Source organism: Triticum urartu, chromosome 1, assembly GCF_003073215.2.
Source record: "Triticum urartu cultivar G1812 chromosome 1, Tu2.1, whole genome shotgun sequence".
NCBI lineage: Eukaryota > Viridiplantae > Streptophyta > Magnoliopsida > Poales > Poaceae > Triticum > Triticum urartu.
Genome location: NC_053022.1, coordinates 5,949,290 through 5,976,255, shown reverse-complemented (window position 1 = coordinate 5,976,255; position 26,966 = coordinate 5,949,290). Strand labels below are relative to the sequence as shown.

General features: G+C 46.2%; 1 protein-coding gene and 1 pseudogene across 1 annotated transcript; one reads left to right on the top strand and one right to left on the bottom strand.

The window, feature by feature from the left end:
- The first annotated feature begins 419 nt into the window (after window positions 1–419).
- On the top strand, window positions 420–4,042 carry LOC125541587 (probable leucine-rich repeat receptor-like protein kinase At1g35710). The gene is made up of 2 exons (XM_048704959.1): window positions 420–3,470; window positions 3,554–4,042. Exons 1-2 carry the CDS (start codon window positions 446–448, stop codon window positions 3,904–3,906), a joined length of 3,378 nt encoding a protein of 1,125 aa, XP_048560916.1. The 5' UTR covers window positions 420–445; the 3' UTR covers window positions 3,907–4,042.
- A 617-nt stretch (window positions 4,043–4,659) lies between these two features.
- The window catches only part of LOC125532492, a 28,728-nt pseudogene continuing 6,421 nt past the window's right edge, over window positions 4,660–26,966 (bottom strand).

The following is a 26,966-nucleotide window of genomic DNA, read 5'->3' as shown; positions in this document are numbered from 1 at the left end:
GCTTTGAGTTCCACAAGTTGCAGACACTGCCTCATTTTCCGGGGGACTTCCAACAAGACTTGTTTCAGCTAGGTTAGGTGCCTGTCTACGTTCCTCTATGGGATTAATTGGCACCAACCTGAGCTTGGATTTTTTTTTTCTTGCTTCAACTTGTGTGGTGAAGATGCTGCTTGGTTTGTACAAGCCTTGATTTCCACAAAAGATGCAGCTATTGTCGCGTGTTTCCTCAAATACATGACTTCCAGCACGACATGTGGTCCAAAAAAAGAGCTAATTGGCATCCAGCAGGCAAAGATGGCGACACTCATGACTTGAAGAGAAACAGGTTGCCCAGTACGAGCTGCCAAAGGTGTGTTCTGTTCACTCAGGACCTCATATAACACTATTTATCTATGAATAGTGTTGCAACGTCTACTGAATCACACATCCCCCAACCAAACACAACATGCAAACACTAGGCAGCAAAATGGGACCTTTGTTCTACCTCTGCATGGTGCTCATGCTGCCATGCCTCCTTCCACCGCAAGAAGCACATGCCGTGCGCCATGGAGGGATCTCTCTGAGGTCTCAACACATGGCCCTCCTCCACTGGAAAGCAACACTTGCAAGCCCACCGCTGCAGATGAGTTCTTGGCAGGAAAACACCAGCCCCTGCAACTGGACGGGCATCATGTGCACGGCTATTCCACATGGCCGCCGCATGCCCTGGGTGGTGACCAACATCTCCCTGCCAGATGCTGGCATCCATGGCCAGCTTGGTGAGCTCAACTTCTCAGCTCTTCCATTCATCACATATATTGACCTTCATAACAATAGTCTCCATGGTGCACTACCCGCTAGTATCAGCTCCCTGTCTGCACTTTCGAAACTTACCCTTCAGCAGAACCAGTTCACAGGGAAAATTCCTCATGAGATTGGTGACTTGCAAAGTCTCATGTTGCTTGCTCTCTCATTCAACAGACTCACGGGACATATCCCTGCGTCTCTGGGTAACCTAACAATGTTAACTGAACTTGTCATTCACCAAAACATGATATCAGGTCCCATTCCCGAGGACATTGGAAGGCTTGTCAACCTACAACTTCTGCAGCTAAGCAACAACACCATAAGCGGCATGATACCAAAAATCATTGGAAATATGACCCAACTGAATGTTTTGCACCTGTATGGTAATCAACTTTCAGGGCCTATACCCCAAGAACTAGGCACGCTGGTCCATCTACGAAGTCTTGATCTTAGTTCAAATAATTTTTTAGGTCCAATTCCAATCTCCATAAGCAATCTCACTAAGATGAACCGACTTTTTCTACATGAAAATCAAATCATAGGTCTAATACCACCAGAACTAGGCAACCTCGCCATGCTAAGCCAACTTGCTCTCTGCACAAATCAAATAACAGGTTCAATACCCCCAGAACTAGGGAATCTCACTATGCTCAATCTACTTGTTCTATATAGAAATCAAATTACAGGCCCAATACCTTTAGAATTGGGCCACTTGCTGAATCTCCAGGATTTAGAATTGGATGAGAACCAAATATCTGGCTCTATTCCTGGCAGCTTAGGAAATATAACCAAGCTAGTACGACTTGCCCTCGCTACAAATCAGATAAGCGGTTCCATCCCCCAGGAAATTGGCAATCTGATGAACCTAAAATATTTATCCTTGCCTCAGAACCAAATTATAGGTTCAATACCAAAAACTTTTGGGAAGTTGCAAAGTATCCAATCAATAAAACTCTTTGATAACAAATTATCAGGTGCTCTTCCTAAAGAATTAGGAGATCTCACCAACCTTGTTGAACTTGCAGTGTCTAACAACTCACTTTCAGGACCTTTACCCACAAATATATGTTCAGGTGGGAGACTTCAACATCTCACTGTTCATTATAATATGTTTAGTGGACCCATTCCAAGGAGTTTAAAGACATGTACGAGTTTGGTTAAAATTATCCTTCAGAAAACCCAACTAACAGGAGATATATCTCACGATTTCGGTGTGTATCCACAACTCATATGGATGATCTTGTCATCGACTAGACTCTCTGGGCAGATCCCACAAAGTTTAGGTGCATGTACCCAACTAACGGTACTACATCTCCAAAAAAATAACATCACTGGTTCCATACCTCCAATCCTTTCAAAATTGTCCAGACTAGAAGAACTAAGACTCGACTCTAATCATCTCAGTGGTGAGATTCCACCAGAAATCTACACTTTAGCAAACCTATATGGACTGAACTTGTCATCAAACCAACTATCTGGATCCATACCTACACAGATAGAAAAGCTTGGCAATCTAGGATACCTTGATATATCTATGAATAAACTGAGTGGATCAATACCTGAGGAACTAGGGACCATGAAACTACAGTCCTTCAAGATCAACAACAACAACTTCAGTGGGAGTTTGCCAGATGCAATTGGAAATTTAGCAGGCCTGCAGACCATGTTAGATGTCAGCAACAATAATTTCAGTGGTGTGTTGCCGCAACAACTTGGGAAGTTGGAGATCCTAGAATTTCTGAATTTATCACATAATCAGTTTGGTGGCAGCATTCCATCCTCCTTCGCAAGCATGTTGAGCCTTTCAACACTCGATGTGTCGTACAATGACTTGGAAGGACCAGTACCAACAACACGGCTACTCCAAAATGCTTCAACAAGTTGGTTTCTTCACAATAAAGGTCTATGCGGTAACCTCTCTGGCTTGCCTCCTTGTTATTCAACTCCAGTAGCTGGTCACCATAAACGGAAGATACTTGGTTTGCTTTTGCCAATTCTTCTTGTTGTGGGTTTGAGCATTGTTGCTGCAGTTGTTGTCATAATAATGCTTAATCGTAACAAGAGAAAACCTCAAGAAAATGTTACTTCTCAAGGAAGGGAGCTATTCTCTGTTTGGAATTTTGATGGAAGATTAGCATTTGACGACATTGTAAGGGCAACAGAGGACTTCGATGATAAGTACATCATTGGAACAGGAGCATACGGCAAAGTCTATAAGGCACGACTCCAAGACGGGCAGCTAGTTGCTGTAAAGAAGCTTTATCAGACTGAAGAAGAGTTGGATGACCAGAGAAGGTTTCACAGTGAAATGGAAATCTTATCACAGATCCGACAACGAAGTATTGTCAAAATGTATGGATTCTGCTCCCATCCAGCATATAAATTTCTTGTCTATGACTACATTCAGCAGGGAAGCCTCCACAGGACATTGGAAAATGAGGAACTAGCAACGGAACTAGATTGGCACAAGAGAATTGCTCTTGCAAATGATGTGGCTCAAGCAATATCTTATTTGCACCACGAATGCAGTCCACCTATAATCCATCGAGATATCACGAGCAACAACATCTTACTTGATACAACCTTCAAGGCTTTTGTCTCGGATTTCGGCACAGCAAGGATTCTTAAGCCTGATTCATCAAACTGGAGTGCACTTGCAGGAACATATGGCTACATAGCTCCTGGTATGTACTAGTACTACTATAACCTTTCTTCTCATGTTAGAAGGACTCATCTGAAGGAATTCTAATGTTTTTATTTTGTGCAGAATTGTCGTACACATCTGTTGTGACAGAGAAATGCGATGTCTATAGCTTTGGAGTGGTTGTGCTAGAGCTAGTGATGGGGAAGCATCCAAGGGATCTATTAGACGGTACTTTGTCAAACGGAGAACAAGTCATACTGGTGAAAGATATACTGGACCAACGACTGACAACACCAACAACAGAAGAGAATAGGTTATATCTGCTCATCAAGCTGGCCTTTTCTTGCTTGGAATCTTCTCCACAAGCAAGGCCAAGCATGCGGGAGGCATACCAATTGCTCATCGAGCGACCCTCCTCCAGTTCATGTTCTGTGCCTTTCAGCGCACTTACGTTACAGCAAGTAAGGATGAGTTGATGACTCATTGTATGTCCATGTATTTGTAGCCACTCTCCTGATATAGTAAAAGATACCATCATGTGCCCGTGGTTTTTTTCCCGCAAGGGTTTTCCACGTAAAAATTGGTGTCCCGTGTTCTTGATATTTCTTTGTTTACTCGCTTGCTGATTTCTGACAATGCACAAATATAATTTGTTTTGTGGGGTGCTTGTAAAATGTATGCAGTGTCTATGTTATATTTGTTTAGACATAATACCCACATACGACACGTTGTTCCTGCTGTTCTCTACATTCTACAAGGGTACTTGATATGATGTATTAATGTTTCTACATTTATCTACTAACTGGCGTGATATCAGCGGTCACGCTTTATTGTTCCCTAGGAATCAAGGTAAAATACCTTGGACCAAGCAGGAAAAATCACAATGATCAAGTGGTCGATGCGTAAACAGGAACAAATGAATGTAAACGAGCTGGGTGCGTAAAAAAGGAAAATTATTCAAGCATTAGTTGGCGAAATTGACATGGAACAAAGATACAACCTTCTTTTTCTTCATGCCTAATACAAGCTAAAAATTCAACTCAGCTAGTTGAATCACAGACATACTAAGAACAAGATGTACAATCATATAGAGAATAGCTCCATTTACGATTGTTCAACGACTTGCAGTGGTATATGAGGAAAGATACAATGAATTTGTCCATGCACAAACAAAGCGCCAACCATGTACATCAAGATCAAACCTACACCATAGCTTGTTTTTGTTAATTTCAGATATGAATTGACGTGTGTGGCACTGCAGGCAGTCCTAGTTCATCTTCCTGCACAAGCAGAGGAAAGCAAGCACAGCAAATTAGTTTACTAGTTGGGACACAAGCACAGACGTTCACTGAAACTGAAATGAAGCAAAGTATGTGATGTGGTATGATAGGACCGAGACAACGGTAATTATTCCAAAAGCTCAGGATCAAATCCATCATATGGTACATGTTTGGCATTAAAGTGGTTTGCATGTCCTCCCGTGAGTTGTTTTTGCTGGTAATATCAAGCTAGGATAAGCTCAGTTGTTCACACCAACAATATAGGTACTTGACATGAAATTAAACCCGAAATACACAATTTTTAGGTTAGGAAATACTTCCATAATGATCGCACGTATCTAGCCTGTCATTTAGATCATGTGACGAGATAAAGAAGCCGTTTTACAACTTCACGCACAGTGATTGCATGGGAAATGGCATGAACCATCGATTTCTTTCTCAGGAAATCAACACCATAATCAACATAGCAGAAACTAGTCAGTCTTGCAATTGGCATACCTAACTACCTGCTGCCAGTTTTCCATGACTGCTGCATGACCACTTGGTGAAGCAGGTAAGTTAAGCTCAAAATCAAGATATGTTTTATTTGGTTAGAGGTACGATGGGACTGAATTTGATTTGAAGTCCATCAGCTTCCAAAGCATCGAGCTCTGCATTTTTCAACATATAAAATGAGCGCAGCAAACAAAGAACTGTCTTGTATGTACATTAATAAATAGTGCAGGGATTAGGACAAAGTGCCAAAGAAACGTTTTAGGTAAAATCATGGACCTAAGAACTGATAAAAACTGAGAATTGCTGGATTGAATTCAACTACAGAATTTAAATTGATGTGAGCAGTGAAATCATGGACCTAAGTACCACTGTAAGGGAAACTATTTGATTCAGTAACTTTAAGGTGATAATACCTGGTGTTTGAGTCATCTAAGAATAGCCAACTACAAATAAATTCCTCCTCATCAATGTCATCTGGGACATTGTAGCTTCTACCTAGAGTTCCTTGTATTTCACTGCTCACATCCATAACATCTATCGTCTTTGTTGAACGTAACATTGTTCCATCCTCACGTGACAGAGTTCGGCACGTTCTGGGGATAAGCATTGCACAGGAGTCCAACTAGATAGATTAGAATCTTCTCATATGGTTGTAACTCCCTTATCTCTTCCTCTCCAAGAATGTAATCTGAACAAACTTGTACGCTTCACCAGGAGGTCGCGACCTGGTTATTTTTAACACGCAGCCGTTGCCCAGGATGGGTACGACGTTCCTCCATATGGTATACAGAGCCTAACTCTTCCCATCTAGCCTTCCTCCTTCCACCACAGCTTCCTGCCATGGCCTCATCCGCCGCCGCCTCCTCTCCCCTCTCCGGCCAGATCCCCGAGCGCCTTACCCGCACCAACTACGTCCTTTGGCGCACTCAGATCACGCCGCAGCTGAGAGGGGCTGGAGTTTTCGGGTACGTTGATGGAAGCATGGCGGAGCCAGCCGAGTTCGTCGTCAGCAAGGACAAGGATGGAAAGGAGGAAACCATCCCCAACCCGCTCCATGCCGTCTGGTTCCGAGAGGATCAGCAGGTACTCGGTTATCTTCTAAGTAACCTATCCAAAGAGGTGCTAGTGCAGGTCACCTCCATCGCGCACGCACGCGAACTCTGGACGGCGCTGGCGAGCATGTTCTCGTCAAGGTCGCTGTCCCGCGTCAACAACATCCGCGCCGCCCTCTCCAATGCGCAGAAAGGAACGCAATCGGTGGCCACCTTCTTCGCGTATATGCGGGGACTCGCCGATGAGCTCGCTGCGGCTGGCAAGCCATTGAGGGATGATGATGAGTTAATCTCTTATATCCTCAATGGGCTTGACATGGAGTACCAGCCATTGGTGTCCGCCCTTGACGCGCGCACCACTCCGGTCACCCTCGACGAGCTGTTCGGGCAGATGAGCAACTTCGACCAGCGGATGGCTCTTTTCCAGGGAGCGGGCGCGGCAGGCGGCTTCAAGTCGTCGGCAAACGTTGCCACTCGTGGCCGGGGCGGAGGCTCCCGCTACCGCGGTCCACCTCGGACCGGCAAGGGCCGGGGCAACGGGAACGGCAACGGCAACAACAGCGGCGCCAACAACACACGCGGCGGCCGGCCTTTCTCCTCCAACAACCGAGGCCGGCGCAACAACTCCTCCAACAACCGATCGCGCCCTGATGCAATCAGGTGCCAAATCTGTGGCAAGCCGGGACACTCGGCGAAAGATTGTTGGTACCGTTTTGAAGAAGATGAAGATGATTCCTCCCAAGATGAGAAGGTGGCTGGAGCTGCTGATGGCTCCTACGGCATCGACACAAACTGGTACGTCGATAGCGGCGCCACAAACCACATCACCGGTGAGCTGGAGAAGGTGACCATGCGCGATAAATACCGTGGCAAAGATCACATCCACACAGCAAGTGGAGAAGGTATGAAAATTAGTCATGTTGGTCACTCAATTATTAAAACCCCTCATCGGAAAATTCACCTTAGGAAAATTTTGCATGTCCCTAGTGCTTCAAAAAGCCTTCTTTCCGTTCATCGCATTGCCATTGACAATCATGTCTTTCTTGAGTTTCACCCTTACTTCTTTTTGATCAAGGATCAGGCAATGAAGATGGTGCTACATCGAGGTAGATGCGTTCATGGGCTTTGCCCTTTGATTCCGGAGATCCGAAGATTAAATAAAAAAGTTTTTAGTGCCACCAAAGTGTCTTCAACACGATGGCACGATCGTTTAGGACATGCATCTTTTTCCTTAGTTGAGAGATTACTTAAGAAAAATAAGCTCCCGTATGTTGGAGAGCGTGATGTTGAGACAATTTGTGATTCTTGTCAAAGGGCTAAAAGCCATCAATTACCTTATCCAATTTCCACCAGTGTTTCTACCAAGCCTCTACAACTTGTTTTCTCTGATGTGTGGGGGCATGCCCCCTCCTCTGTTGGTAGACACACGTATTATGTGAGTTTCATAGATGACTATAGCAAGTTTTCATGGATATATCTCCTTAAGAAAAAAGATCGGATGTGTTTCAAGTTTTTCTGAATTTCGAAGCTCTTGTTGAGCGTCCATTTGATTGCAAAATTTTAGCTCTCCAATCTGATTGGGGAGGGGAGTACGAGAAGTTAAACTCGTTCTTTCAGAAAATTGGCATATCCCATCATGTGTCATGTCCTCACGCCCATCAACAGAATGGGTCTGCTGAATGCAAACACAGACACATCATTGAAGTCGGCCTAGCTCTCCTAGCCGGCGCCTCCATGCCCTTAAAATTCTGGGACGAGGCCTTTCTTGCTGCGGTACATATCATAAATATGCTCCCTACACTAGTGCAGAACCGGGCAATAGCACCGGTTCGTAAGGCCCTTTAGTGCCGGTTTAGGAACCGGCACTAAAGTTTCGGCACTAAAGCCCCCCCCCCTTTAGTACCGGTTCAGCATGAACCGGTGCTAAAGGGAAACCACGTGGCACGAGGCAGCTCCGGGGGCCGGGAGCCCTTTAGTACCGGTTGGTAACACCAACCGGTACTAAAATGTTTGGGGGTTTTTTGGTTTTATGATTTCTTTTTCATTTAATTTTGTGTTTTCCATTTTAATTCTTTTTCGTTTGCTGGTATTTTACGGTACTACACATTGTACACGTTATGCATATATATATATATAAATAGAATTTCTAGTAGAACCAATCATATATATATCATCAATGTCTCACAAACCACCATATTAATTTACACATACACACATGTATAGCTATATACAATTTCTCCTACATATGCATGTTGCCTTCGGAGCCACTGGCATTAGCCTAATTGGTGCCTTCGGAGCACGATGACAATTGGAAGTGGTTCATGACCTGGTCGATGGGGGCGGTAGCGGGTAATAGTATTCTCCCTTCGGATTTATGACCTGGTCGAGCAAAAATCCCGCTATTTCCTCTTGAAGTGCTTCTACGCGCTCCGTTTCTAGGAGCTTGTCCCGCACCTCTTTGAACTGTTAAGAAGGAGATCAATATGCATGTGTATTAGTTGTGTGACTAGATATCGATAATGGTGTAAAAATTGTGAATAGTGTTCTGACAAGCGTACCCATTCCTGTCTTTGAGATCTACTCCTTTCGGACGCCATCATGCGAATGTTCTCGCAAACGCAGAATGCACACAGATCAGTCCCCTGCACCTGCTTCAGGGACTTTATTACGAGAATGGAATTTAATTTGCTCAGATAATAATTAATCAAGCATGATAATTAAAGAGATGGCAGCTAGCTAGCTAGCTAGTACTACTTAATTACTTACCTTGGGTCGAAACCATTTCAGCTGTGGTTTCCATTCGCCTTCCGTGACGCTGATGAACCTTGCCCAAGCCCTGCCCGCCGACAAAGAAAATGAATAAAGGGGTTATTAAATAGTTCATATCATGAAATAACAAACTAAATAGGACGAGATATATAGTTAATAATGATTGAAATTACCTGTTGACTATCCCAAACAAGATGTTATAGTCACTATTTGCTTTGAGTGGCGAGTCCAGTATTTCAACTGTTCCGGCGTCAACTTTAATGATACACAAGATCCAGTGAAATCTGCATGCACACACGTTTGCATGTCTTAATTAAGCGGGCATATGTAAGCAAAAACATGTAGCTAGCTAGTAGGCAAAAACAGAGAATTTGTAGTACAAGAAAGTGTGACTCACTGGAATTTGTAAGGAAGTAGTATATCTTCATTGTATTTGAGGCGCTTCAAGAACTCTAGCATGCTGTCCTCTACCTCTTTTTCATGATGCTTGTTTATTTTCCATGTGTATTCATTAACGGTGTTTGGGTCAATGAACCCAATGCCATAGCGTCCACCTTTTCTCATTTCATACATCTTCATCCTGCATAATACCACAGAAAAGAATATAGTGAGGATAATTACACGTAATGATTGATCAAAAGGATCACTACAGCTAGCTTGAGACTTAAATTACAGAAAGAAATCACTTACACATAATAGCAACTGACGATAGATTTGTCCAGTGCATCTTGATTGTATAACTGAAACAGTTCAGAATACTCAACGGCCACAGCTTTCTCATGGTAGTAATCATCCTTCTTGACATACACCATGAGGGACTCTCGATCGGATCTCTTGGTAATGTCCATGTACCATTGATGCAATTCATACATTCTCGTTGGGAGCTTCTTGACATCTTCTGGCTCGACCAAAGGTTGGCTCCGGACATATTTCCGTTTTATTTCCTCCTCTGTAATCACAGGCATGTCCTCGATCTCGAGGAGTTGTCCAACAGTGATCTTGAGTTCTTCAGCCTGCATTATATGCTCCTAGGTTATTACCACATCGCCCACCTCGGGAACGTAAACTGTTTGGCCACAATAATATTGGGCGCGCGTACTATCACGTGTTGTTGGCGGCACAACAAGCGGGGGGATCGATTGCGCCGCCTGTTTTCCTAGCTGGGCAACGGTTTTCCCGCATTTTTTGACAGCTGCTTCTTGTTTGCTCGAGCTCGAGCTCGCCTCCTTCTGTAGACGTTGTCGATGTAACTTCCTGATGTGGCGCTCATAGTCTGTGTCAACGGGCTTAGGAGCTGGTGGTTGAGCCATACGAATGAAGTGGTCAACTACTTCCACAGGCACTTTCTCCTTTGGCGGCGGTGGCGGTTTCGGTCCAAAATGGGCGTCGACTTCTGCCCGCACTATGGCATTGGTTTGCTCCTCGGTCCTGTCATAAGCCCTCACAGGAAGAGGAGTAGTGAGGTTTGGACCATATTTATATCGCTTGCCTCCGCCTGTACTTCCTGTACTATGACCTCGACTCGTACCGCTACGCACCATAGCTGCGGGGTGTCTCTTCTGCGATTGCTGAGGCGGCGGAGACGGCTGACGGGGCTGAGTTGGACGAGGAGGAGTGGCCTGAAGCTGTGCCGGACATGGAGGAGGAGTGGCCTGAGGTTGTGCCGGACTTGGAGGAGGAGTGGACGTCTGACGCTGTGTCGGACTTGGAGGAGGAGTGGCCTGACACTTTACCGGACTTGGAGGAGGAGGAGTGGCCTCACGCGTTGGTGGACTTGGAGCGGGAGTCTGCTGACTCGGTGGCGGACTTCGACGAGGAGTCGGGTGACGCGGTGTCGGTGGCCTTCGAAAGATGATGCAATCCTTTCTCCATAGGATGACATGATGTATGGCCTCTCCCGATGTGTGCTCGTCGTCACCTCCAGGAATGTCAAGCTATAGCTCTGATATGGGTCCACCACCTCATCAACCAAGACACGAGCATAGCCCGCTGGAATCGGGTTGCAATGGAAGGTTGCCTCGGGGGAATTTGAAAAAGCAACGGCGTCCGCCACCTTCATGGATATGTTCTTCATTTTGAAGTGTAGCTCGTAGTTAGTGTTCTCCATGATGTCATCCACGGGGTATCTATCCAGCACTGTGTCGCCCGGGGCGGAACCCACGCTGCTTCTCGGCATGGATGGGGCGGTGCTATCCAATGCTGGATCATCCGCTAGCTGCTGCAGATGCTGAGACCCCGTTTGCTGGCTAAGTGAGTCGATCTGCTCCTGCTGCCGCTAGAATTTAACTGCCAATTCCGCTTGACTTGCTTCTAGGCCTTGAAGGCGTTCATAGTCCCGCTTCCTCTGCTCCTCCTCCATCTTCCTCTTCTTCTCCTCCGCAATCTTCTTTCTCGCACGGGTTCTGTAGTCGGCGTTCCAGTCCGAAAACCCCTCATACCACGGAATAGCGCCCTTGCCTCGTGTTCTTCCCGGGTGTTCAGGATTTCCCAGGGCACGCGTAAGCTCGTCGTTCTCTCTGTTGGGCTGGAACACCCCCGATCGAGCCTCTTCTATTGCAACAAGTAGCGCATCGTCGGCTCCATTCAGACATGCCTTCATCAAAACATTGCCTGTCTTCGGGTCCAACTCCCCCTCATGCGCATAGAACCAAGTCCTGCACCTGGGGGGCCAGCTCTTAGTAACCGGAGTGACACTTGCATCCTCCATCTCTTTCTCAGACTTATCCCACTTAGGCATTGCCACCGCGTAGCCACCTGGCCCCAGCTTATGGAACTTATCCTTTTTTCGGCATTCTTCTTGCTTATTCTCGACCGTTCCTTAGCTAATTCTGAATCCTTGAATTTCACGAAATCGTCCCAATGAGCACTTTGATTCTCTAGTATCCCCTCGAATACTGGAGTCTTCCTTCCTCCCTTGACGTACTTCTCCCACGTCGTTCTCTTGTGGTTCTTGAATGCAACCGCCATCTTCCTAAAAGCAGCGTCCTTGACTTTCTGCACATCTGCTTCTGTGAAATGATCTGGTAGGGTGAAATGTTCCATGAGAGTATCCCAAAGCAGTTTTTTTATTCTCGTCGACAAAAGTAACATTTGGACGTGGCTTTACTGGCTTTCTCCATTCTTGAAGGGAGATCGGGAGTTGGTCCTTCCTAAGAACTCCGCACTGACGAACGAACTTGTCCGCAATCTTCTTAGGCGCTAATGGTTCGCCATTAGGTTTGAATGCCTCGATATTGTACTTTCACTACTGGAATCAGCTACTTTGCCATCTGCCAGCTCTTTGACATCTGCTAGCAGACGGCAAAGAAGCTCTTTGCCATCAGCTACCCGAAAGCAGACGGCAAAGAGGGAGGGGCCCACTGAGGAGCTGGTTAAAAAATACTTAACACGGCCCCCCTCTTTGCCGTCCGCTAGCGGACGGCAAAGAGCACATTAGCGGACGGCAAAGGTGGCGGACGGCAAAGATTAAACATATCTAACGGCGCGCCCCCCACCCCGCCCCTCTCTCTCTGTTTCTCTCCCCTGCTCCCACACGCGCGCCGCCGCCACCACCACTCGCCGCCGCCCGGTCGCACCACCGCCCCACCGCCCCACCAGCCCCCCGCCCCGTCGCCCCACCGCCCCCCCGCCCCGTCGCCCCGGCCGCCCTGCCGTCTCGGCGCCGCCGCCGCCCCAGGCCCCCCGCCCCCCGCGCCCCACCGCCCTGGCCCGCCGGCCCCAGGCCGCCCCGCCCCCCTCCTCCACCGGCCACCTCCTCCACCGGCCCAGGTGAGCTCTACCTCTCCTCTGTTTTTCCTTTTTTTCTGTTTTTTTAGTTTTAGGTTTATGTTTAGTTTAGATTTAGTTTTAGTTTTAGGTTTAGGTTTAGGTTTAGGTTTAGGTTTAGTCTTAGTTTAGTTTAAGGTTTAGATTTAGTTTTTTCCTTTTTTCTGTTTTTTTAGTTTTAGGTTTATGTTTAGATTAGATTTAGGTTTAGTTCAGTTTTAGGAAAGAAAAAGAAGAAGAAGAAAAAAACAGGAGAGGAGGAGAAGAAGAAGAGGAAAAAGGAAAGGAGAAAGAAGAAGAGGAGGAGGAGAAGAAAAAAGAAGAGGAAGAAGAAGAAGAAGAAAAAAACAGGAGAGGAGGAGAAGAAGAAGAGGAAAAAGGAAAGGAAGAAGAAGAGGGGGAGGAGAAGAAAAAAGAAGAAGAGGAAGAAGAAGAAGAAGAAGAAGAAGAAAACAGGAGAGGAGGAGAAGAAGAAGAGGAAAAAGGAAAGGAGGAAGAAGAAGAAGAAGAAGAAGAAGAGGAAGAAGAAGAAGAAGGAAAAAAAAGGAAGAAAAGGAAGAAGAGGAAGAAGATGAAAAGGAAAAAAGACCCCGACCCGGCACCCCGACACGACACCCCGACCCTGAGACCCCGACCCCGACACCCGACCCGACCCGACCCCGACCCCCCGACCCCCGACTGACCCGACACCCCGACCCCGAGCCTGACCCGACACCCTGACCCCGACACCACACCCCGACCCCGAAACAACACCCCGACACGACACGGCACTACCCCGACATCGACACGACACCCCGACCCCCCGACCCCGAAACAGCACCCCGACCCGGACACGGCACCCCGACACCGACAGGACACCCCGACCACCGACACCTCCCGAAAAGGTGTTCTTTGGCCTTCCAGAGGCCGACGGGGTCATATATTTGTGAATTATTAGTTAGGTCATATATTTTTCGATTTTGTTATGAAAAACATCATATATAATTGTGTTGATCGTGTAGTTTTAAATGTGCAGTTGTTTCAACGCTGCGAGGTTTGGTGTTCGACGACCTCGCCGTGCGTTTGACGAGCTCTGCCCCTTCGTTCGTGGGTGAGCACAAATGACAAGTCCTCCTCCCCCATTAATTATTTGATCTATTCCGATGAAACTTGATAGCTAGCTATATATGTGTCTTGAATCATCAGTATGCGTAACGAATATGTGTCTCCCGTTCGAAAGCGTCATAGTTATAAATATGCATGCATTTGCATATTTATAACCTTGATTCTTTCGAATTGTCCAACGCTATCCATGGACAGCCCGAGTATGTGTAGATTGGGTTCGTTTTCCCATATGCTTTGCTCCGGATCCGACGCATATATTTCATCAGTGCCTCCCCTGTTGTTCTCCGGGTACACATCCTCTCTGTTTATTGCAGAGACGTGTATCAGGAGAACAGCGGGGAGGTGCTGCCGAAATTTTGCGTCGGATCCGGAGCATAGCATGCGAAAATGAACCCAATCTACACATACACGGGTGGGATTAGGACCTATCATTACCTATTAGAGTGTAGGTTGCATGGACGTAATAAAATTGACAAAGTAGATCAACTAATGAATATATACATGGTGAATTACATATATAATTGTTGTGTGTCCAGCAGCTCTGAAAGTCAAGATGAGTGACCGTGCTTGGATGTATACCGGTCACACTGGTCAGAACAAATGGAGCGCTGAATGGTTCACAAAAACTAAGGGGTTTGTGCAAGCCGCATTTGCAAATGGCCAAAAGAAAACCTGGTGCCCCTATTTTCGGTGCGGCAATTGGGAAAAGAAGACAGAGGCTGAAATGGGCAAACACCTGCAGAAGAGTGGTTTTACGCCCGATTATACGGTGTGGACATTTCATGGTGAGTCTGCCCAACGTGACCGAGCTGAGGTGGATCGTCGTCGCACCGACGAGCATGGTACCGGGATGGAAAACATGGTGCAAGGCTATGATGATGCTCGGGATTCGGACGAGGAGATGGAGGAATCTGCAAAGGCCTTCAATGAAATGTTGGAGTCTTCGAAACGTCCGCTCCACGAGCACGCTGAGCTTTGTCAGTTGGATGCCATCTCACAAGTAATGGCTCTGAAGGCTCGGTTCAACTTGGGCAGAGAATGCTATGACGCAATTATGACAGTATTTGCTTTCTACCCAAAGGCCATGTAATGCCTGCAAACCTGTACCAGTCAGACAAAATCCTCCGTGCACTGAAGATGCCCTATGAGAAGATACATGCCTGTGAGAAAGGATGTGCCTTATTTAGGCTTGACTATGCGGACTTGAACTATTGTCCCATTTGCAAGTCTTCCAGGTATATTGTGGTAGACAACGGTATGGGTGAGAAGACACAGACCAAAATCCCCGTTAGTGTTCTTCGGTATATGCCAATCGTACCAAGACTTCAACGTCTTTTCATGGTCGAAGAGACGGCCAGACAGATGACATGGCACAAAACAGGCAAAAGAACCGAACTAGATGTAGATGGGAATCTGATGATGGTACACACATCGGATGGTGTTGCGTGGAAAAAGTTTGATGAATTACATGGTGACAAAGCGGCAGATCCGAGGCATCCTCGAGTCGGCATCAGCACGGATGGGTTCAGTGTGTTTGGTATGACGGAAGCCCAATACAGTTGTTGGCCTGTATTTGTCTTTCCACTCAATCTCCCCCCCGGACAGATTATGCAAAGAAAGAACATTTTCCTGACGTTGATAATTCCAGGACCCAACTATCCGGGCAAAGATATGAATGTGTACATGCAGCCGCTTAAGGATGAATTGCAAGAAGCCTGGGATAATGGGTTCAAGACATACGACACCTTTAGCAAATGGAACTTCATAATGCGTGTCTGGTACATGTACTCGACGCATGACTTGCTGGCGTATGCGCTATTCGTTGGCTGGTGTGTGCATGGAAGGTTCCTGTGCCCCACATGCAAGGGAGCTCTTGAGTTTCGTTGGCTTCAGGCCGGTCGCAAGTTTTCTTGCTTCGACATGCATAGACAGTTCCTGGATCCTCGCCATAAGTTCAGGAAAGACAAGAAGAACTTCATCAGGGGTAGATTTGTCAAAAACTCTGCACCACCTGCATTGACAGGCCAATAGACCCTGGATCAGTTAAACGCTCTCGAGCCAGATCCACAACGTCCAGGGTACTTCAAGGGGTATAATACTAAGCACGCGTGGACTCACAAAACATGCTTATGGGATCTGCCTTACTTCAAAGACCTCCTTTGCCCACACAACATCGACGTGATGCACACTGAGAAGAATATCACCGAGGCACTTTTTGGTACATTGTTCGGCATAGATGGGAAGTCAAAGGATAATACTAAGGCTAGAGTCGATCTGGAGGCGCTATGTGATAGGCCGTTACAAAACATGAAAGAACCGAAAGGAAAGCAGAACTGGACGAAGCCAAAGGCATGGTTCAATCTTGGAAGGCCAGCTATGAGGGAAATTCTCTTGTGGGTGCAACAGCAGTTGATGTTCCCCGATGGGTATGCAGCGAATCTAAAGAGGGGAGCGAATCTTGATAAACTGAAGATATTTGGTCTCAAGAGTCATGATTGGCACATATGGATTGAGCGGGTAATGCCGGTGATGTCGCGTGGCTTCATCCCTGAGGATGAATGGCTAGTACTGGCAGAACTCAGCTATTTCTTCCGTGTTCTTTGTGTGAAAGAACTATCGCTTGGCGTGCTAGAAGAAATGGAAGAGTTGGCGCCGGAGTTGATCTGCAAGTTAGAGAAGATCTTTCCACCGGGCTTCTTTAATCCAATGCAGCATTTGATTTTGCATCTCCCGACCGAGGCAAGATTGGGGGGGCCCGTGCAAAATCGTTGGTGCTACCCAACTGAGAGGATGCAGAAGACGCTTCGAGAAAAATGTAAAAATAAACGTAGAATTGAAGCATCGATGGCTGAGGCATTCATCACAGAGGAGGCGGCAAACTTCGTAACAGCGCACTACGAAGCCAAAAATCGTCATTTGCATAATCCGAAGCCTCGGTACAATGCTGACGAGCCTAAAAAGGGTGGATCCAACCTCAGCCTATTCAAAGGGAATCTCGCACCAGCTAGTGTTTCACATCCAGTATCTTTGGATAACGAAGAATGGCGGACCATTTCGTTGTATATCTTCAACAACCTGATAGAAGTGCGGCCGTACATCGAGTAAGTTCTCGGTACATTGTTTCGCAACTTCTATTTCCTTTGAACTACTCTTATTCCTGGATATGTCATACAGTCGATACGTCGCCATATTCTCGTATGGAGCGGAGATCCAAAAGGATTCCGTCGAAGAGTATGAGCTTCTCGCAAAGCAAGGAGGTGGCTATCCTGGTTTCATCTCTTGGTTCAAACAAACGGTAATTTCTATTAGACAATTTCATTTCATTCGCTAATTTGTGCATAATGCAACAATCCTTTCATATTAAACTTGTAGGCTAATTCAGAATCTATGGACGCCGAATTGAGACAAGTCGCTAATGGTTTTGACTATAAGGTCCATTCATTTGACAAGTATGACATCAACGGGTATCGCTTTCGTACCTATGGCAAAGAGCTATCTATGGCCGACCGAAAGTCTACAAATTGTTGTGTATCTGCTATCGGCGAAGGAGGTACCGAGTATTATGGGAGAGTTGAAGCAATTTATGAACTTCTGTTCTATGGTGAAAACCCATCGAATGTCGTAGTCTTCAAATGTTATTGGTTTCAGCCGAAGGAGACTAGAAGGACTCATGAACATATAGGGCTAGTTGAAATCAACCAAAGCACTCATTTAGATGTTCCTGATGTCTATATTATGGCTCAACAGGCGACCCAAGTATTCTATCTACCGTGGGCCTGCCAAACTAATCCAAATCTGAAAGGTAGGGATGTCGTTTATGAAGTGCCGCCACGTGCTAGACTTTCTCCCCCAAAGGAAGAGGATTATGAACCTCACATTAACCCAGACACATATGAAGGAGAATTCTTCCAAGAGACACGTCTTTCCAAAAAGCGTTTCAAGAACCGCTATACTTCACCCGAAAACATTGAAGTAGACAGCGACAGTGAATCCGACATCACCCCAGAGGAGGAACAAGAAGAGCCAGAACAAGAAGAGGTTACTGTTGCGGATGACCTGTCAATGCTTGACCGATTACGTCAAGTGGCCTTGCACATGTTCATGCCAATGAACCCTATGAGCCCATCATTGATTATAGTGATGATGATGATTATGCATTTATTGATGATACTGATCGAGATTATTAGTAGTGTCAGGTATTCAATTTTTTTATGTTGTACTTGATGATGATACACTTAAGTGATATACATATTATTATTCATGTCGGTACTTTTTTTATGTTGTACTAATTTTGTTTATTCTTTGTCATGGCAGGTGTTGAAAGATGGTGGGCGCTGGTCGGGAGCGCGCCGAGGCCCCTTCTTCGTCGGCACGTGGTGCGAGGTCTTCCATTCCACACACACCTCTCCGCCGAGCGTTGCTGGACAGTATGGCGACACCGCCGGGCCCTTCTTCGTCGACCGCGGTGCCCAGCAGGGGTCGAGGTAAGAAGAAGAGAGGAGTTGGAGCACGTGGTCGCGGGAGAGGAGGTAGGGTGACTCGTACGGTGCCTTCCTCGCCACCGCCCCCAGCTGTTTCACCCGAGCACGTGACTGCTAGGGTGGACTCGTCTGAGGAGGAGGCTGCACGGACTCCGGTCCACGAGTCTTCGGCCCACGAGCCTCGGGTCGACGGGCCTTCGGCCCACGAGACCCCAGAGGAGCACACGTCTGGATGGGGTACCTGGTCGGGTCAGCCTGAGCATGGCGGGGAGCCGAGTGGCCATGCTGATGATGGCGGGGAGCCGACTGATGAGGAGGGGGAGGAGGGGGGCAACGTCTACCAGCGTGGTGCTACACGGCTCCCGTCCGTGCCGGTGACCCGCGAGCAGAGGTGGTTGATTTTCCCTGATGGGGAGAGGTACGTAAGTGCATTTAATATTTTTGTACCTTCTGCATTCACGTTTCTTCAAATAACTAATGCGTTGGCCTTGTCATGCTGCAGGGGTTGGGACCACCATCATAGTGTCCGCCGGCCCAACTCCGTCCTTGGAGTTCTTTGCCGGCAAAACTTCCCGGGGTTTGTCACGTTGCCTGGTGAGGGTCGGCTTCTAGAGCTTGGATTGAGCTGGGAGAACTACGTGGCTGCCCCGGCCCCGCCGGATGAGATCATCGACGGTGTCGTGTGCGACACGAGGGCAGACATGGTGATCAGAAATTTCTGGGTAATTTCTCCTTTACACATTTAAAAATCTTCAACTAGCTAGTTATTAATTGTACTAATCAATATTGTCTCATTTGATTGCAGACATTCTACAGGTGTGAGGAGGGATACGAGGAGGACGCGGCACATGTTATCGAGAACGTCTGCAAGCGCCTACTCCAGAACTTACGGCACGAGGCTCGGGTGCAGGCTGTTCGAGACTACTACGCCTTGCGTGGTATCAAGAAGACCAAGCCGGCGTGCCGCGATAAGTTCCTGAGTAAGGAGCAGTACATGAAGGTAATTCTTAAGGCCTTCTCTACTTAAGTTCCTTCATTTAGTAATTCTTAGCCGTAGCGCTCAAGTTTCTATTTGCTAACTTAGGCGCCTCCGAGATGGTGTGCGGATCGGATGGATTGTTGGGAGGTGTTGGTCGATGAGTGGTGCTCAAAACAATGGCTAGCCCTCCACAACGAGGCCAAGTACAAACGTGCCCAAATGGAAGGTGTGCCACACCATCAAGGCAGCTCCAACTTATATCAGTTCGGGCGCAACTGGGTATGTGGTTTGCTTCATGATTCATGCAATTCATTCATCATGCTAGCTTGAGCCCTTTAATTACTAATTTTCATTGTTTCTCTCTTTCAGGCACGCTACAATAAGGCGGATAAGGTGCCAGAGGTGTACGACCTGTATGCCATGGCCCACACTGCCTCTTTCAAGAAAGTCAAGGCTTTCTCTCAGTCTGACCTCGATGATGCAAACAACTTCACCAACACTCCTCCCACAACAAGCTCGTGAGATATAGAGATGAGGGGAAGGCGAGGAAAGGGGAGGACTTTAACCCGAGCCAGGGTCCCATTGATCCAGAGCTGGTGATGATATCTGGTGGCGGGAGGTCCCATGGCTCCATAGCCATTGGAGATGGACTTATCCGTTGTCCTAGCACTCTCCCGGAGATCAAGGCGCGCCAGTCGAGCTCCGCTCCTGAGATAAGGCCTCGTGAACGGCCAGTGCAACTCGCCATCAAGGTTAGTGATACGTACTCAGTTATCTTTCTCCATTACATTGTGTGCGCTTCCATCAATGATTACAAATGGTCATGTGAGTGGTGTTGCAGGCTGCTATACATAGTGAGAGAGATAGAACGGAGAAACTTCTGGTGGAGGCGGCGGAGAGGCAGCGGGAGTTGGAGGAGAGGACGACAAAGATGATGGAGGAGGAGAGGGCACGGAATGACATGCAGGCAAGGGCCATGTACGAGCTCCTTGTGGTAAGTTTCTTCTGCAGATTAGCCAAAACATTCATGTAGTGTTTGTCTCATTACTAACTAGTATGACTGAGTCGTCAAAACCAAATGTGTAGTCTGTGTGCGAGAAGACAGGTCAGACCGCTCCGCCGATGCCAGTGATTGCTCCTGGGACCACGGTGAGTTTTATTTGAATGGACATTACTTGCTAGTCTTAACATTTGAGTGTCATCATGCTAACAAGACATTGGAAATGATCTTTGGTGCAGCGTAACTCCAGAAAAGCATCGCACGATCCTTCTCCAGCTACCGACACGAGCCACCCCGCTCCTACACCTCCTGGATCTTGGTAAGTTTATCTAGTGTTTTGCTTAACACATGCATAAAGACCTAGACTTAGCTTTATTTCCTCCAATGCTTACCATAATGTCCTAGACTTAGCTTCTTCTCCTCCAAAATGACTTAATAAGCTTACTGACCTCCAAAACCATCCATTTTACCTAAGTTAGCTCTAAAACGATCTGTACTTAGCTTACTTATGTCAAAAATTGCATAATTAGCTTAGTTAGCTCATAGACGATCCATTTTACCTAAGTTAGCTCTAAAATGACCCATTTTACCTAGGTTAGCTTATAAATGATCCAGTTCATCCAAGTTAGCTCAAAAATGACCCATTTTACCTAGATTAGCTCCTAAATGATCCATTTTATCTACGTTAGCTTTAAAATGACCCATTTCACCTAGGTTAACTCCAAAATGACCCATCTTACCTAGGTTATCTCATAAACGATCCATTTCAACTAATTTAGCTCATAAACGATCCATTTCACCAAGTTAGCTAAAAAATGATCCATTTCACCTAAATTAGCTCTTAAATGATCCATTTCACCTAAGTTAGCTCAAAAAGATCTATTTCAACTAAATTAGCTCATAAATGATCCATTTCACCTAAGTTAGCTCAAAAACGATCCATTTCAACTAAGTTAGCTCATAAATGATCCATTTCACCTAAGTTAGCTAAAAAACGATCCATTTCACCTTAGTTACCTCAAAAACGATCCATTTGACCTTAGTTAGCTCATAAACGACCCATTTCAACTAAGTTAGCTCATAAATGATCCATTTCACCTTAGCTAGCTCATAAACGACCCATTTCAACTTAGTTAGCTCATATATGATCCATTTCACGTAAGTTAGCTCATAAATGGCATACTCTTCTTGTTCTAGTCTTCTTCTTGTTCTACTCTTCTTGTTCTAGTCTTCTTCTTGTTCTACTCTTCTTCTTGTTCTACTCTTCTTGTTCTAACTTTCTTATTTTTCATTTTGCAGATTTCATTCACTTGACGAGAGCTTGATAGATGGAGTGCTCCTTATCCCTTTCTCTGTTTATTTTGTATCGTTGAACTATGCATGTATCGTTGGATGAAACTATTGTAATATATATGGTTGGATGCCTCTATGTTGAACTTGTTATGTATGATGGAACTATGCATGTAATATATATGGTTGGATGATGAAGTTATGTGTTGGATATCTTATATGTTTGCTCTGTAATGTCCTTTTGAAATATATCTATATATGTCATATATATTTGTGATGAAAATTGTTGGATTTAATAAAAAACAGATAAAAGAGCCAATATGCAGGCTCTTTGCCGTCTGCCACCGACGGCAACGGGCTCTTTGCCGTCTGCCGCGGACGGCAAAGAAGACACGTGGCATCCAGCTGTGCTTCCTGGGAGCTGACCCATTTGGTCAGTTTGCCTATAGTGGCAGACGGCAAAGACTTTGCCATCAGTGGCAGACGGCAAAGAACCTGCACTTTGCCATCAGTGGCAGACGGCAAAGAACCTGCCATGTAGTGACGTGTAGATGACATCATACGGCGAACGACAAAGACACTAGAAATTTTGCCGTCAGCGACGGACGGCAAAGGCCTACCATTAGCCACTTAACGGACTAACAGCGCAATTATTGCCGTCCGCTCTCTTTGCCGTCCGCCGCAGAAGGCAAAGGGCCTTTGCCGTCAGCCGCCAGGAAGCAGACGGCAAAGTAGCTGTTTACCGTAGCCTACTTTGCCGGAGCCTTTTGCCGTCCGCGGCTGACGGCAAAGGCCTTTGCCGTCCGCCGTTCATGCCTTTGCCGTCCGCCGTGGCAGACGGCAAAATAGCTGATTCCTGTAGTGTTTACGCCCTCCTTCAACTTTTTGTTCGGGCCTCGTTTCGTCCTTTTGCCTGAAGATTTGCTCGATCCAGATGGCTGAAAGAAGAAAGATCGATTCGTTAATATATCTTCAACTCATTTAAAACATGTGATGATCACCAGATTCCTGCTTATATAAATATATATACCTCGCCGGTGTTTGTTGTTTCAGGATCAACATGTTCTTCGTCGTAGTTCATGACTTCATCTTCTCGGTCGTCGCGATCGAATATCATATCACCCTCTCCGGTGTTGTTTAGAAATTCGGAGCCGTCAAAATCTTCTTCATTCTGATCATCATCTGGCCCGCGTATGATATCGAACATGGTCTGTTCTCTCTCTCTGTCGGTATTGTCCGCCATAGCTTTTATTTAACTATGCCAAAACAAATATAAAACAATTTAGTATAATCTCGAATAATAGATATAATCTCGAATACACCATCTCGAATAATAGATATAATCTCGAATACACCATCTCGAATAATAGATATAATCTCGAATACATCGTCTCGAATAATAGATTTAATCTCGAATACATCGTCTCAAATAATATATAATATTGAATAGTACATCACTGGCTAGGCGGTGGACACCCAAAGAGAAGGAACCCTCACAGGATCATAGCTGAAGTGAGATACCTGAAGAAACTGCCAGGTATTGGAGAACCTGCCGCCCTCTAACGCAACCATGTAGCGATGGACATGCTCGTCCTCCTCCCTGACACGACGACGTACCACCTCCGGCGGGGCCGGCTCCCTCCGCATCGAAACTGGCCCACGCGAACGCCACCAAACGAGATCAGGGTCGACGACGGGACCCGGGGCCGGGTTCCTCATCAAGCGGCGCGCCCCTCCAGGCAACACCTCCCAGTGCCAGCCCGGCGGAGCCCAGTCCCGGACATGGGTCAGCTGGACGTCGTCGCGGACATGTCCACGGCGAGGATGCGGGCCGGGCATCATCGACAACAAATACTAGCTATATGCCCGCAAAAAGTAACATTTTTTTAATGATTGGATTTTGATAACTAAAATTTCTAACATTTCTATATAACACTAATTATGCTATCATTGCATATGTCAAAATTCTATATGCTATTTCATACTAATTAAGCATCTAACACTAAAAACAGAAAACACAACTTTTATACATCCATTAAAAAACTGAAAAACAACATTATATAAAAAAAATTCCATACTAATTAAACACTAATTATATCCATCTAACATGCATTCATACATATATACAAGTGAAAAAATAATAATCTAAAAAATCTAAACTAATTAAACATACAAAATACGTATATACTAATATATACATGCATTAATTCATACATATGTACGTGTGTGTGTGTGTGTGTTCATCATGCTTGTGTGTGTGTATGGGCTCGGGGAGGGGCGGCGCCCATGGTGGCCGCCGGGGGGGAGGGAGAGGGGTTAGAGGGGGAGAGCTCACAGCGGGGTGACGGCGATGGCCGGGGGTGGCGACGGGCCGGGGCGTGACGCGGGGGCGGCGACGCGGGGACGGCGCGACGGGGACGGGCCCAGGGTGGCGACGGAGACGAGGGCGGCGACGGCGACGGCGTCGATCGATCGGGGCGCGCGGGCGGTGCTTCAATGGGGAAACAGAGGAAGAAACAGAGGGAGAATGAAATTTTCGTAAGTGTTGTATATATAGAAGGCACCTTTAGTACCGGTTGGAGCCACCAACCGGTACTAAAGGGTGTGCGCTGCCAGGCGAGGGGCACAAAAGTTTAGTCCCACCTCGCTAGCCGAGGGGCACTCGCACCTGCTTATAAGCCCCGTCGTCGCTGCTGTCTCGAGCTCCTCTCTTAAGCAGGCCTTCTGGGCCTACCTCTTCTGCGATGCCCTATTGGGCCTACCGGGCTAGCGGGCCTGCATCCTGGCCCAACTTGAATTTGGGTTTCTAGTCGTATGCAGGCCGCTGTGGCCCAGTAGGTGGGCTTTTTTTTCTTATTTTTTTTGCTTTATTTATTTTTGTGAATAACTTAACTTTGAAAATAGATTTTTCAGTGATTCTTTTTTCTTATGTTTAATATTAGTGTGTTTTATCATTATATTCAATTTGGTAATGCTTAGGTTATTTAAAAAATGAAATGCCTTTGTAACGGATGAGTTTTCGTCCGAATCCCTGATACTTCGAAACAGATTGTCCATTTTGTACACGAAGTGCATCCAGTTTTTGCGGTAACCCTCTCTACTTTTTTGCACATGCTATGTGGGTGAAATTATGATACCATGCCAACTTTCATCCTTTTCTGAGTTCATTTGAAATGCTTTTCAATTTCAGGGTCATTTAGCTGAAAAAATCAGTAAATGCATGAAAGAATTTGCTTGCACATAAAATTTCTTCGCGTTTCAAATGCCAAAACACATAACTAGCTACCCTAACTATTACAGAGATTCCCTCCTGGGTGTGAAACACAGAAGAAAGTGATGATAGTTAAGCCGGTCACATCCCAGATCTTTGGGTGTGAAACTTTTTCTTCGCGTGTGTCCCTTTGCGTCGTAGCCATGGAAAATCTTCATCATTTAACGGGATGCTCGGGTCAATATTCACTGTGAATGGAGCAATTTCATCAAACTTTTCATAATCTTCTGACTTGTCTGTCTTGTCATCCACTCCCACGATGTTTCTCTTTCCAGAAAGAACTATGTGCCGCTTTGGCTCATCGTACGATGCATTCGCTTCCTTATCTTTTCTTTTTCTTGGCTTGGTAGACATGTCCTTCACATAGAAAACCTGTGCCACATCATTGGCTAGGACGAATGGTTCGTCTGCATACGCAAGATTGTTGAGATCCACTATTGTCATTCCGTACTGCGGGTCTTCCGTTACCCCACCTCGTGTCATATTGACCCATTTGCACCGAAACAAAGGGACCTTCAAACCACGTCGATAGTCAAGTTCCCATATGTCCTGTATATAACCATAATATGTTTCCTTTCCCGTCTTGGTTTCTGCATCAAAGCGGACACCACTGTTTTGGTTGGTGCTCTTCTTATCTTGGGCGATCGTGTAAAATGTATTACCATTTATCTCGTACCCTTTGAAAGTCATTATATTCGAAGATGGTAACTGGGACAGCAAGTACAGGTCATCTTCAATAGAGGTGTCATGCATGGTACGTGCTTGCAACCAGCTGGCGAAACTCCTGGTTTATTCACGTGTAATCCAGTCATCAGACCGCTCCCGGTGTTTGGAGCGTAGCAAATTCTTGTGTTCATCCATATACGGAGCCACCAAGGCGGAATTTTGTAGAACTGTGTAGTGTGCTTCAGTGAGAAAATGTCCGTCCATACATATTATTTGTTCCCCTCCTAGCGTGCCTTTTCCATCCAGTCTGCCCTTATGCCGCGATTCAGGAACACCAATCGGCTTAAGGTCAGGAATAAAGTCAATACAAAACTCAATGACCTCCTCATTTTGACGGCCCTTGGAGATGCTTCCTTCTGTCCTAGCACGGTTATGAACATATTTCTTTAAGACTCCCATGAACCTCTCAAAGGGGAACATATTGTGTAGAAATACAGGACCCAAAACGTTAATCTCTTCGCATAGGTGAACTAGGACGTGTGTCATGATGTTGAAGAAGGATGGTGGGAACACCAACTCGAAACTGACAAGACATTACACCAAATCATTCTATAACCTTGGTATGATTTCTGGATCGATTACCTTCTGAGAGATTGCATTGAGAAATGCACATAGCTTCACAATGGCTAATCGAACGTTTTCCGGTAGAAGCCCCCTCAATGCAACCGGAAGCAGTTGCGTCATAATCACGTGGCAGTCATGAGACTTTAGGTTCTGGAACTTTTTCTCTACCATGTTTATTATTCCCTTTATATTCGACGAGAAGCCAGACAGTACCTTAATACTGAGCAGGCATTCAAAGAAGATTTCCTTCTCTTCTTTGGTAAGAGCGTAGCTTGCATGACCCTGATGTATGCCGTCTTTTCCGTGCATACGTTGCTGGTCCTCCCGTGCCTCAGGTGTATCTTTTTTCTTCCCATACACGCCCAAGAAGCCAAGCAGGGTCACACAAAGATTCTTCGTCACGTGCATCACGTCGATTGCGGAGCGGACCTCCAGGTTTTTCCAATAGGGCAGGTCCCAAAATATAGATTTCTTCTTCCACATGGGTGCGCGTCCGTCAGCGTCATTCGGAACAGGTTGTCCACCACGACCCTTTCCAAAGACCACCTTCAAATCCTTGACAATATCATGTACATCAGCACCAGTACGGTGGCGAGGCTTCGTCCGGTGATCCGCCTCACCTTTGAAATGCTTGCCATTCTTTCTTACGGGATGCCTGCTCGGAAGAAATCGACGATGTCCCAGGTACACATTCTTATTAGCCAAATATATACTGTCGGTATCGTCCAAACAGTGTGTGCATGCACGGTATCCCTTGTTT